General features: G+C 48.8%; 1 protein-coding gene across 5 annotated transcripts in view; it reads left to right on the top strand.

Moving 5' to 3' along the window:
- pde4ca (phosphodiesterase 4C, cAMP-specific a) overlaps positions 1-14,419 on the top strand; it is a 49,947-nt gene that overhangs the window by 11,129 nt on the left and 24,399 nt on the right. The window contains exon 1 of one of the 5 annotated variants that reach the window (XM_030364380.1): positions 6,177-7,231. The exons of 3 other annotated variants lie outside the window; for them this stretch is intronic. In XM_030364380.1, coding sequence (XP_030220240.1) covers positions 7,104-7,231 — 128 coding nt within the window. In that variant the 5' untranslated portion in view covers positions 6,177-7,103. Of the gene's footprint in view, positions 1-6,176; positions 7,232-14,419 lie in introns of those variants that run through there. One more of the 5 variants, XM_030364381.1, reaches the window with a different exon arrangement.

Genomic DNA, 14,419 nt, shown 5'->3' with positions numbered 1-14,419 from the left:
ACTTATTATTTAATTATTTGAAAAGTTAACAAGCACCATGATGCTTCATACAACCCCAGTTGTGTTAATGATTCAATCTGACCACTAGAGGGCAAAAGTCTCTTAAATATGAAGCACAGGACTGAATACAACTGATATTTACAATGCACCGTTATTATTTTAGCGCTGTAGGTAATAAAATGAACAGAACTTTTAACCTAGTTTTAACACTTATATTCAGGTAACACCTCCAAGAAATATCATTTTAACCCAAAAGTCAATACTTATTTTTACTTTTTAGTGCTTCTGAGATAGAAACATAGATAAATGTATTATCTTCATATGGTAAACTAATGTTATTATCATAATTGTATAATTTGTATACGAATGTTGCATTCTTGAAGAAAAAAGACTGCTTTACGAAACTAGGAAAAGGATCCTGAATGCATAAGCATTTGGGATATTCATCTATACCTTTGCAATACACAGAGGAACACACGCACACACACACACACACACACACACACACACACACACACACACACACACACACACACACACACACACACACACACACACACACACAGAACCATGCATATTTAAGTTGAATTCAATCTCCAGCACACTACACCAACAGAGGCCTGGGCACAGACAGGAGTACATGCCCCCCCACCAGCAGCCTCTCCCCCCCCCCCCCCCCCCCCCCCCCCCCCCCTCCCTCTGTAGCGGGACAGCCGTTTGTGCGGCTGTCCCCCCCAGTTATCTGTGCTGAATAGCAGCAGGGACAGTGACCATCACAAACCCCGCAACCACCACCGCCGTGTGGGTTCAACTGTTCTCAGCAGGTGTAGAAGTGAGAGTGAGGTGGTAGCCGTAAATAGCCCAGTCCTGTTATAAGTGTTCACCTGTGTGTGGGTGTATGCGTTTGTGCACACACACGTGCATGTATGTGTACCAGAGCTTTGTGTATTTCATGTGCAGGCACACTTCTGCATGTGTAGGATTACACATTGTGTGTGTGCGTGTGTGTGTGTGTGTGTGTGTGTGTGTGTGTGTGTGTGTGTGTGCTCCGGCTTGTGTGTGTTTGTGTGTGTGTGTCTGTGTGTCTGCTCCTGCTTGTTTCTGGGTGTGTGTGTGGGTTTGTGTGCCCCCCCCCCGCCCCAGCAGGACGTAGCCCCGCCCACGCCCTGCGTCATGCCAACAGATGGCGGCCCAATGAATTCTGAGACGCCTCGCCGTTAGCCTTTTACTAGCGCCGCAACGTGACGCGAGCCATCACCAAAGAGCAGTTAAATATAGGCCACATTGTGACACCTGTTTAGGCTGATCTCTGAAGACCACGTGGTTGATATTGGGTTGCAATCCAACGTTAGATATATATTCGATTTGTTCTCGCCGTCTTATTTCTATCTAAAAATATATACAACTCAATAGTGAGAGTCGTAAGGGCCTGTTTGTCATCCGGTCGTGTCACTGAAACACTTTGAAGAGTTGTTATGGACTAGTGGACGGGTCGGGTTAGGATGAGACGCTCCCAGCCCTAAGTGGCCGGCTCCGATCCCCAATGTCACCTGTCCTTGAGCGAGCTGCCCCTGTGCCGTACCTGCTCCGACATGGCACCTGTCTGAAGTCCCTGCCTGTCCCCCAGGAGGGGACGCTCTGCTGAACGGTCCCTTCCCTCCGGGGTCTGGGGGCCGGCCCTCCCCTCCAGGCTCTGCTCAACAGTTCTAGTGTGCCGTGTTGTGGTGGCTCTGTGTGATAGCTGTGATGTGGTTATTTGCCTGTTAAGTTAAACAGTCAAGGCCTTCCCCTACAAGCTGTTTTTTACTCGCGTAAACTATTTGTGCCCCCGGCCACGAGGGATACGTGTACATTCATGACGTGGGTAGTGGAAGTTGGGACCCTTTTTAATGCTGCTTTGTACAGAAGGAAGGTGGAAGGCTGAAGCTGCGTGTGTGCTTGTTTGCGCGTGCGCTCGTGTGTGTTCTTCCTGTTCACCCAAACTAATGCATTTTACCTCAGCGTTGACACACGATGCAGTCTATACATTCAGACTCAAATTGATGTTTCAAAAATTATGTTTGGTTTCACGTTTGTTTGTGAAAACGAACATGAAACCAAAAAGGGCATGAAGACAGATGTTGAGTAGATGTTGCATGAATGCTTAATACTTGGGTAGGAAATATAAAACTACAAACGACGTGCCTGATCAGATACCCATCGCAGGAACGTCCGGCAGAAATCGCCAACAAAACCAATGGTGGTGTGCAATAGCTCATAGTATAATAAAAAGAGTGACTGCATATCCTGTGTGTGTTCTCCTTCACTCTGCTATTATTTCTGGTGGTAAACCACTGAGTTGTAGCCTCCCTTTAAGCTGACATGGTGCTGGGTTTCCAGATGAGCAGTAACAGATCCTACACAACTCTGAGGCCCTGGGTCCACCTGCAAGTTCATGTATCTACTGGAGCTCGGGGCCCCTTTGGGCGCCTGGCTCAGAGATAGGCTGAGCCACGTAGGGCTGTGGGCTGGGCCCGGGCGCTGGAGAGTCTGCTGATGGCCTGGCAGGCAGACCGTGGGGACGTTGGCCAGATCCAAACAGAAACGCCTGTTTTACTTCAAACATCCACCCGGCTCCACCGCTCTGACGCAGACGCAAAGACGCCCTCCTTTTTACTGCCCCAACCAGAGTGTGTGCGTCTGTGTGTGTGTGGGTGGGTGTATGTTTGAGTATGCATGTAATTGCCAACGACTTGTCTAGTCTATATTAATTGTGTGTGTTTGCGTAAGTGTGTGTGTTTCTGTGTGTGTGTGCATTTTCTTGCATGTGAGTATGAATGTGTGTGTGTGTGTGTGTGTGTGTGTGTGTGTGTGTGTGTGTGTGTGTGTGTGTGTGTGTGTGTGTGCAAGCGCATATGAATGCATGCGCATAAATGTGTGTGTGTGTGTGTGTGTGAGAGTGTGTAGAAACAAGGTCTTTGATGTTGCGCTGTTGTTGTAACGTGTGAGGACTCTTCCTTTGTAGGGCCCGCAGCGGGGAGGAAGCGGCTCCACTCGGCTCCGTGCTCTCTTCTCGGGGTTAGGCAGGAAGTGATTGTTGACCGGAGGAATGGAGTGTGTTTATACCAAACGTGTTGTGAAATAGGGGAGAGGGACTAAACCCTGGCTGCGGCCGCGTGCAGCGCAGGGCACCGTGGTTGAGGCAGAAGTGTGACGTGTCACTGCCCCCAGGAAGTCCTCCTCCAGCCCCCAGGCTCCCCAGGTGGTCCCTGGGGGGGGGGGGGGGGGGGGGGACCGGCCCTTGTTGCGGTCGTCCCGACGCAAGTTCCATCAAGTCCCTGGTAGAAAGACGGCCCATCATTGATTCAGTATTGGGATTGAAGTTGTTCCCAGGGGCTCCCAGGTACCAGGTAGAACGCGTAACATTAAGGCCCAGGCGTTAGCGCAGTACCGGGTTCGATTCCTGCCCTTGGTCCTTTGCGGCATGTCTTCCCCTCCCTCTCCCATACGTTCTTGTCTTGCTCAATTTACAATAAAAAGGATAAAACCTTAAAATATTTGTAAAAACAAAAAATGATCCCCGCAATCACACATTTTGTCCAGATTGTCGCGTCAATATGTCGGTTCCATATTTACTGAGCTCCACTTATGGGGACGTCGGCGACTTGGGAAAGAGAAACAGCAACTGTTTCATGCTTATGAAAAAGCACGCAATACATAATAACAACAAACATTCATACGCATTTAAGACATGTTGGCTCTCCCTTGTATGAAAAAACATTGCCTAATTAGAAAATGTGAATAGGGTAAGCAAAAAAGAATGCACATTCCAACAAAACAGCCTGAAAAGCTAGGACATTTGGTGAGATGAGATTTCTAATTCGATCCCCGGCTCCTCCTAGCTGAGTGTCGAGATGTCCCTGAGCGGGACGTCGCCCTCAGTGCTCCCCACCATCTGGCTGTCGCCTGGCAGGGTTGACACCGTCGTCGCTGTGTGAATGTGTGTATGTGTGTATGAAGAGTTGTAAGTCGCTTGGCATGAAGTGCCCTTCATGTAAATGTACTGGATCTCCTTCCACATTATGTGACGTAACAGCTGTACTCTATCTCCAGCCACGTGCGGTTATGTAACAGGTGTACTGTATCTCGCTCAACATCTGGATCATTCTTTCCTCTACATCTCATCTGATTTATGAATTGAACTTTTTAGCAGGTGATCCTCTTTTGTCTTTATGAGCCGTTGATATGGATCAGTTCTAAGAGACCCTGGTTATGGGACAGCATCATTACAGGCCATGAATCCCTGTCCATTTAAGGACATGTCTTTGTGCTAAAAACATACTTGGATAAAAAAAAGTTGACCAAATGACTGGATCCTGAATACAAATATTCTTTGATAACATGAGGAGCTAAGAAGAAGGCTTTTAACACGTGATGAAAAGAAAAGCTAAAATCAAAGAGAAGACTAAGCTGGCATACCAGCAATGTGGCCTTAAGCCGTCCGTTCTCACACACACGCACACACACACACGCACGCACGCACGCACGCACGCACACACACACACACACACACACACACACACACACACACACACACACACACACACACACACACACACACACACACACACACACACACACACACACAGGGAACCTCCTCCCTGGTCCTAAATCCAGGGCCTTGCCTAATCTAGATGTGGGAACACAGCCTGTGGCGTCAGGCGGCCCGCACTCCTCTGACTATGTCAAGCAAGCAATGTACGCTATTTGCTTTTGTTTATTGTCTTAATGTCTCGGAGCTCACATGCCACATTTAAAAAAGGCTGTTACGTAGGTTATTGTGTGTGTGTCTGTGTGTGTGTGTGTGTTTGTGTCTACATGCGTGCGAGTATGTGTGTATATGTATACGGGCGACCTTCTAGTGTCTAGCGCCCAAAGGAGCTACTCAGTATCATCCTTTCAATTCACATCACGCCCTGTGCATCACTATTTACTGATAGGACTCAGCAGTTACACTGTCCCGCACACACACACACACACACACACACACACACACACACACACACACACACACACACACACACACACACACACACACACACACACACACACACACACACACACAAAAACACAAAAACACAAACCAGTCCATCTGGAAGCAATAAGCAAAGTGTTCAGTAGGTGGATATTGGAGGAATGGACAACCTGCACATGATACTCGATGGACTACTGTGTGTGTGTGTGTGTGTGTGTGTGTGTGTGTGTGTGTGTGTGTGTGTGTGTGTGTGTGTGTGTGTGTGTGTGTGTGTGTGTGTGTGTGTGTGTGAGTGTGTGAGAAAGATTAATAAAGTGTATGGGTGCAATTGCTCTTTTACATTTTTGTTCCTTTACATCTTTGTGAGAGGGAAAGAAAGAAATGTGTGACAGTGTGTGTGTGTGTGTGTGTGTGTGTGTGTCTGTGTGTGAGAGAGAAAAAGAGTGCCTATCTTGCGTTTGTGTATCTAAATGTGTGTGTGTGTTAGAGAGTGATAGAGAGAGAGGGGGGGGGCTGTGTCTAAATGTGTGTGTGTGTGTGTGTGTGTGTGTGTGTCTCCTGTTTCCTGTTCCTGTCGGTCGGCAGCATGCTGGGCAGGAAGGGGTTAAGATCAGTAAAACATTGTGCCCTGAACAGTGGCCATGCTGCCTCTGACTCCACCCCCTTTCTTAGCTCTGACCTCACTCTGAAACTTGTTCCCTACACATTGCACACATACACACGCACACATGCACACACACGCACGCACGCACGCACACGCATTGAACTGAACACCACACACACACTTGCTCAGTCACATACCTTCACGCACGTCTAACGCACAAGCCCAGTTGCTCACACACGACGCGCTCACACACACGCTCACGCACACACACACACACACACACACACAGACACACTTGCGGCTCCAAGATATAATCGGCGGGGCGCTGCAGCAGGGGAACACAGCACCCGACTAGTGTGACAGAGTGGGTGCCCATCCGCCACACCTCCTACCCTCTGAGCACAGGGAGGGGACCAGAGCAGGGCTGAGCAGAACCACGCAGATAGGGTCGGTCGTAGGAGTAGTAAGCAGAGAGAAAGTTGTGCGAGGGAGAGAGAGAGAGAGAGAGAGAGAGAGAGAGAGAGAGAGAGAGAGAGAGAGAGAGAGAGAGAGAGAGAGAGAGAGAGAGAGAGAGAGAGAGAGAGAGAGAGAGAGAGAGAGAGAGAGAGAGAGAGAGGAACAGCAGACTGGGGGAGGGCAGTGCTGCCACATTTAGAGCACAGCTCTGAGCTCGACGGGCGGATGAATGGAGCGCCGAGCCGACGATAGGGCTGGCTCTCCTCTTGGTAGCCTCGCACGGACCCCAGCGCACGGGCGCCCCACTGCAGAAGGACCCCCCGACTACCACCGCCACCACAACAACAACAACAACAAGAGGCGACAGAAGATATAGTCACTGAAACAGCAGACTTCTGTTCCTTCACCAGGAGTCCACCACGGTTCTGCTTCTGTGCGTTTTTCTTCTGCCTGTGTGTGTGTGTTCGGTGTGTGCGTGTGTGTGTGTGTGCGCGCTCTGCGCGTGCGTGTGCAGCGCACACGGTGTGTTTATCTTACGAGGAGTAACTGAGGAGCGAGGACTGAGGAGCAAGATTGAGGACTGAGGACTGAGGATTCAGGAGCTAGGACTGAGGAGAGAGGAGCGACCCTTAAGGAGTCAGGACAGAGGAGCTGGACTGAGGCTCAGGACTGAGGAGCGACCCTAGAAGACCCTAGAGGAAAAAAAGCTGTAAAAAGTGTTTGTTGCACTGCTTGTGTGTCATGGCGTTTTGCGTCGCGCCCCCACGTGGGACCCTAGGCTGAACCTAGGGGGGGTGGGGGGCCCGTCTGCCTTCTGCTGGCCGGGGGGATGAGAGATCCCAGTCCTGAGCCCCAGACCCCTGGACGCGAGGCGGACCCCCACAGACACAGCAGCAGCGAGGACCCCTGGGACCGGGGCGCCACGGCGATGGCCGCAGACGCCACGACCTGAGCACACCCACGGCGAGGAGGAGGAGGAGGAGGAGGAGACCGGGAGGAAGAGAGAGGAGAGGAGGAACTGAGAGGAGGATGAGCGTCCCGACCAACTGTGGGTTGTGGGGTTCTGGGGAGCGGGGTGTCACGGTGCGCAGCGGCAGCATCTGGGGATCCCCGTGTGCCACCAACCGGCCCATAGACATCATCCAGAAACGCAGACGGTAACCCGGCTCTCTCTCTCTCTCTCTCTCTCTCTCTCTCTCTCTCTCTTTCTCTCTCTCTTTCCCTCTCTGTCTCTCATAGCTCTATCTCTCTGTCTCCCTGCTCTGTCTGTCCCAGTCTCTCTATGTCTCTCTCTGTCTCTCAGCTCTGTATCTCTCTGTCTCTATCTGTCTCTCTCTATCTCCCTGCTCTGTCTCTCACTATCTCACAGCTCTGTCTCTCTCTCTTCATCTCTCCCTCCCTCCCTCCATTCCTTTTTGCATACCTTTTCGTGCCCCTCTTATTTCTGCCTTTGTTTTGCTAGTAACGTTTACAATTTCTTATTTCAATAAGAATGAAACAGGACTTGAGCAAATTTGATTCTAGGTCTATTCCTGATGTTATACTGCCAGTATACCATTGTTAGCCCCCTTTGTAAACTTCAACCCCAAACTGTCTAAGAATCATTAACCAATGGTCACTCGTAGTCCCTCTTCAGAATATATTTAGGTGAAGGGTTATTTTCTCACTAAACAGATTGATTAAAGGAACATATTTCAAAAAAATTATATTTATTTAAACAAATTTGTGAGGAATTCAATGATGCACCCGACCATGAATGAAGACAAAGCACTCTACCAATGCTAACAAGAAGGATTTTATCAGTAACGCGTACAAAGACTACCTCACACACACACACACACACACACACACACACACACACACACACACACCCGCACACACCCGCACACACACACACGCGCGCGCAAATTTGAAAATAGCAGATGGGATTTTGTTTATTTCATGGAATACATATGTATACACACACCCTCCCTCTCTCCCTGTCTAGCCCTCTCCCTCTCAGCCTCTCTCTTTCTCTTTCTCTCACTCTTTTCCTATCTCTCATTCTCTCTCATTCTCTCTCTCTCATTCTCTCTCACTCTCTCTGTCTCTGTCTCTCTTTCTCTCTCTCTCTCTCTCTCTCTCTCTCTCTCTCTCTCTCTCTCTCTCTCTCTCTCTCTCTCTCTCTCTCTCTCTCTCTCTCTCTCTCTCTCTCTCTCTCTCTCCCTCTCTCTCCCCCTCTCTCATTCTCTCTCTTTCTCTCTCTCTCTCACTCTTTCTCTTCCTCTCCCCCACGATCTTCCTCTGACTTTGACTCTGTAATTTAAACAAAGTATGTACACGTAAACCACATTGTTTTTAGTGCTGTGACCTTCTACACTTCCAGATGTGTACATGCCCCCCCCCCCCCCCCCCCAGCCTGGTTCTGCCTCTCTCTCACACACACACACACACACACACACACACACACACACACACACACACACACACACACACACACACACACACACACACACACACACACACACACACACACACCCCCCCAGTGGCTCGTGAAGCTCCTTCACACATGATCCTCGGAGTCAGCGGGGGGGTGGTGGGAGAGCGAGAGAGAGCTGGGGGGGTCATCATCGTTACGTTGTGGTTCTCTCTGGTCCTCTCTGGTCTTCTCTCAAGGCCCTGCTCTGGGCGGGGCACAGGAACGTTGCTATGGTATCCTGGAGGGCAGCAATGCCGTCATGGTTTTCATTTCATTCCCTTCCAGAGACTGTAATGTCATAAAACCGACTCCCCCGATTAGAGGATAAAATGAAAACGACGTATTTCTTTTTCTTTGTAGCGTCTCATTATACCTAACAGGGCCTTTACGGGGCCGACGCATTGTGTCAACTGCCACATGTCATTTAATCTCTCGCAAGAAGTCTTCCTCCACTATAGCAGTGATCTATGGAACTTCTCTACCGTAGTCTACTTTCTACACACTCGGACATATGGTTGTCGGTCTTTGCTATAAACTCCCAGGAAAAGGCTTGACACAGCTCATTGTAATAACATTGTGGCTTCCTAGGGTAGCTCCTCATCATTACTTGGTGTTAAGTGTTTTATACGAGAGGACAGGGACAGGGATGGACGTAGAGGATGTCTCTCTTCAGTGTGGTTTCAATTCTTAATTTTAAACAGTCCAAGTCTATAAACGTAGAACGACATGTGCCTTTCTGAAGAGCAGTGGATCATTAAGAAGGGGAATAATTTTCTCTCTTTTTATCTCTCTCCCTCTCTCTCTCTCTCGCTCTCACTCTCTCTCTTTTCTCTTTGGTTTCTTCTGCAATCTAATCCGTCCTTTTGTTTTGCTATCATCTCCATCTTCTCTTTCTGTTTCCCCTGGTGAGTTCCACTGGGACGTATATATACATATTACTAGACTGTTTTATAACGCCTGATCCTGAGAGTCTATATAACTGGGCTCAGAGGTCAAATGTGTGCTATCTTTTCTGCATGGTTGCTTCCTTTATTGATGCTGTTGGCAAGCCAATCATTGGATGGGGAAGCAAAGTATCGCCATGACCCCCACTCTCATATTTGAAGACAAATTACAGGGTTAACCGACAAGATGTTGAATTTGCCAGCATTTTTCCCCTCTTTCCCCCTACAAATATATTATTTGTTCAGACCATGCATGTTTTAACCCGTCTTTGAGAAATGCTCACATGTTATAAGACATACCTTACAATTAAAGTGTGCATTTCCCCCCCCCTGGGATACTACTGCCTATCTTTCCTTCTCCTTCTCCTCCTCTTTCTTCTTCCTTCGTCTCCAACTCAGGCCTTTTGACAGAAGCCTTTTCATCTGTTGAGATCCCAGCCGTTTTGGGTTTTCCCCGTCATCCCCACACACGCTGACTACAGCCATCCCTTCATTCTTGACATCCTTGGCCACCCTTCCTTCCCATCATCTTTGAGAATTCAACACACTTCCCCCTTCCTCTTTAAGGCGTGTTGTTGCTGTCTGCGTGCGTCCCACTCACTCGTCGACTAACCCTTCAACCGGCCCGCTAAACGTTGACGAGCCGAGTCTGGACACGACTGCTGCCTCAGCTTCAGGTCCAGTTGCAAAAAAAAAACAGGTCGTTACGTCAGCGCAGCTGCCGCCAAGCTGTTTGGTGGTCCCTGCTCCCAGGCGCTCCAGGGGCTCAGTCAGAACCTGCTGGCGGCCCTCTCCGGCCGTCTGTGTGTTTCCGTCAGCGGCCCCCCGAAGGCCAAGGAGGGAGGGGGAGATGAGGTGACGTTGACGTGAAGCATTAGCCCAGTAATCGCCCGCTCGTCAGCCCATGGAAAAGTCTGAAGTGATTTTCTTCATTTTCTTTTGGAAATGAGATATTGAACGCGCAGGACATGCAACACAAACGTACACACGCACACAAATACATACACAAACGTACTCACTCACTCACTCAATCACACACACACACTCACTCACTCACTCACTCACTCACTCACTCACTCACTCACTCACTCACCCACCCACCCAGCCACTCACACACACACACACACACACACACACACACACACACACACACACACACACACACACACACACACACACACACACACACACACACACACACACACAATCACACTCACATACACAAGTGCAGGTATACAGTCTACACTTTGTGTGAGGTGTCTCAGGAGTTTGGAAGTTTAGGGGCGTTGGATTTGCTCGAAGTGTAACTGGATGTGACTTGAAGTTTTGGCAGGAGGGGGGTAAAAGTGAAGTCACTGAGCCTGAGCTCCGTAATTGCGGTTCTCCAGAAACTCAACACCTTGCGTCTATTCACGTCAACCCGTCACATACTACAGCGAGGACAAACTCTTCCTCCTTCATAATGGATTCATCCCAACCTCCCGGTGGGAACCTTGGCCCTGGTCCAGAGGTCTGGGACGCCAGCAGCCACCAGGCAGGCCCGGGCGATGGGTAGTCATCGCGCTATCGTCTCATATCCTCCCTGTAGACACACACGCCACCGGCCGAGGGCTGAGACACTATCGCCGTGCGCCTGCTCCGCATTTACGCCTGATGATTCAGGAGAGCCCGCGATGAGGTCATGCCTCCCGCCTCCGCATAGCGGAGATACCCTCAGCCCGGACACGCAGGGTCTGGTGAGCTGTGGACGGCCGGCTCCTCTCCCCGCCAGCCGGGCAGAGCCTGCGTCTGCCTCTCTCCCACACAGCAGGAAAAAGAGGGAGACGGGCCGGGTTACAAAGGGATTAGTCAACGTTTTGTCCCTTACTTCTATGTTTCAATATCTTTGTCATTTTTTTTATTGATGTCTCACTTCCGTCCTTTCTTTCTTTTTATGCTTCTTATTTTCCTAATACTTTATTTCTGCTTCATGTCTTTTATTTGTAGTTTATTTCTGCTTCTATCTTTCTTGATTTCTCTTTGTCTTTTCGTTATTTCTCTCAGTCTGAAGTTCTTCTGTTTATCTTTTTGTCTCTCTTTCATTCTCTGTGCTTCCTTTCTCTGTCTTCATCCGTTCTGCTCTCGGTCGTCGGCCTTCCCTCTCTGACTCTCACACGCACACACTTTTCGATGCGTCAGCGCAGAGCGTGTACGTACGCAAGAGGCATGACCGCATGCAAATTAACGTCAGAAACAGCTGCAAAAGATGCATTAAAAGAAGCCTTAAGTGGGACACACACGTGTTTACGACTGCCTTGGTGGTCGGGGGTAACGTCCTCGACGGAGCCGGTCCATCAAAAGGAGGCTCAGAGGAGGAGAGGGTTTTTTGCCCCCGGTGACATCATCTGCTAAATAGGACATTTCCAGACACCAGATGGGGTTTTGTTTAGTATTATCATTAAAATTGTGTGACTGTGTGCGAGTCAGTTTTCCCTAATTTATTTTTCCAAGGATCGGGCCTCAAACTTACTTCAAAAGTCAAAGTGAAGTACAACTAGGTTGCATGGTTTAATGTCGATCAACTACTTTAATGTTGTATACTTTACATTTTCATTTATTTTGTTTTATGTTCGCCGTAAAAAGCAGCAATATTTCGTCATGCACTCTACCGGCTCAACTAATTAGTTTCACTGATCGAATGATTCCGTCTTATTTTATCTTATTATTTGAAAGGAGAAGGATTATTTGTTTCCAGTTTCTGGTCTATTCTCACCTTCTGTATCGTTTCCTTAAAAAACAGCATTGTTCTCTCAGTTCTTGTTGGGTAGCCTTGCATCGCTTCTTCCTGCCTGTGTTCTGAAGGACATTTTGCTGTGAACTCTGCTCCCTTCTCTCCTAAACTCCTCTTTCCTTACCTCCTCCTCTCCTCTCTACTCCCAAATACCTCCTGCTTCTCTCCTCCAACTGCTCTGTTTTCTTTGTGGCGCTATATGATCCTGGAGGATAACAGACCAATATGTGTGTGTGTGTGTGTGTGTGTGTGTGTGTGTGTGTGTGTGTGTGTGTGTGTGTGTGCGCGTGCGCGTGTGCGTGTGTGTGTGTGTGTGTTTGTGGATGTATGCATGGTTTATTGTGCATGTGCATTTAGTGTGTGCCCAAGTGTGTATCATCCCGCGAATGCACCCTTCAAGCACACAGCTCGTATATTGTCAGTTCTAGAAGTCTATTATATTTCCCCAGCGTCTTTAGATCCGCAGTGGAGTAAAACACAACACCCATATTGAGAGATTGATGACCCAAATTTCCCCTGCATTAGATCCTGCTTAAGGTGAAATCCCCCTGAGTTCTCTTCACGTATGGACACTGATCCGTTTCATTATTGTTGCTTCCCCTTCCATCTTGCTGGCGTTAAAACTCTGTGCTCCAGACTCTGAGAGTTAGTCTTCTCCGTCGGTCCTCTTATTAACACAGTGACATCCACGATGACATACGGGATGTACATAGTACTCAGGATCGGCTCGCTGTTTATACTATGCACTAAGCCAGAGTGTAAACATGATTTACAAAGCACGCTGGATGGTCTGCTTATGTCGTCTAAACAATGTCCTCTTGAATAGGACATTAGAAAAGTTTTTGCAGTGGAATCACATCAATGCAGAAAGAGCAAGTAATGCAAAAAATTAAGACCACATTCAGAGTTTGCATTAAATATGCTTGCAAAAATAAATACACATGTGCAAATTCTGTCACAAGTAAAACAAAATCCAATGGAGTGAGAGTTAAATTTCAGCTAGACTCTGCATAGCCAACTCCTCCTACCCCTCCTACCCACTTATTGTGTGTTGGCCGTCTTGGCACTTAATGTACGCACTTATTGTATGTCTTACGTACGTCCTGGCCCTTAAAAAATAGTACTTCGTTTTGTATCATGTATCCTAGCTATCTATGTTGTGTATGGGGAATGGGTTAACCTAGAAATTGTTGGTGCTTGGCACTTGGTCTGAACATTCTTACTGGACCGCCAGGATATATTGTTTCTCCTTCTTCTGACAATGTACTTATTGCAAGTTGGTTTGGATAAAAGCATCTGCTAAATGCCCTAAATGTAAATGCATTGTCTCAGGTCACTTTAACATGTTGGTGTTATCCATTGAGACCCTTTCCCGTCCTGATAATGTCTTAAAGGGAGGGCTGTTGGAGTTTATTCCACATGAGCATAATGCAGGGGCATAACAACGCATGGCGGGGCTACTAACCCAGTCACCCTCATGGTTATGGTTATCGTCGTTATTGTTGACGTCCTTGTTGCTCCCCATTGGTTGGCCACTGAGCAGGAGATGGGGACAGACGACTTTGTCCTGCTTCCTCGAGTCTTGATCAGCAGCCATTTGACACGCTCGCTACCAAACACGCAACACTAAACACTGCGCCGCGCGGTTCAGTTGTAAGACCGGTTTAACGTTTCCTCTGAATTTTGAGTCGGAACCCATCTGGGTTCCGACAGGACAACGGCCCGGAGCTCAGCGGACGCTGTCCCGCTGATCCCCATAGCAACGCTGCGCTCAGTGACGCGCGGCGCGGGACCTCCTGTTCCCCCCTCGGCGTCACGGAGGCGTTGGTTGTGTTGTCTAAAGGAAGGATCCCAGGAAGAGGCCTGCGCACCCAGATGGCGGTGACGGTCGTCGCAGCCCGCAGAGACGCTCACACAATGCTGGCGGCCGGCCGCGCGATGATAACGATCGCACAGCGCTCTCACACACTCCCTCCCTCTCTGTCGGTTTTGTTTGGGTTTGGTTTTCCAGCTGACATTCTTGCCGGCTTGGCGGCTGTGTGAATACATACAGGACTCCATCAGGCCCCGACCTTTACATCACAATAGAGCAGCTCTCCTCTAAGTGTAGCGTGCTGCTGTACGGGTCCGGGGCCCAGGAGAGGGTCACTGGCTACGTTTACATTTACAATTA

Source organism: Gadus morhua, chromosome 8 (assembly GCF_902167405.1).
Source record: "Gadus morhua chromosome 8, gadMor3.0, whole genome shotgun sequence".
Taxonomy (NCBI): Eukaryota; Metazoa; Chordata; class Actinopteri; order Gadiformes; family Gadidae; genus Gadus; species Gadus morhua.
The sequence above is the reverse complement of the archived record's forward strand: the minus strand, read 5'-3'. Positions and strand labels throughout refer to the sequence as shown.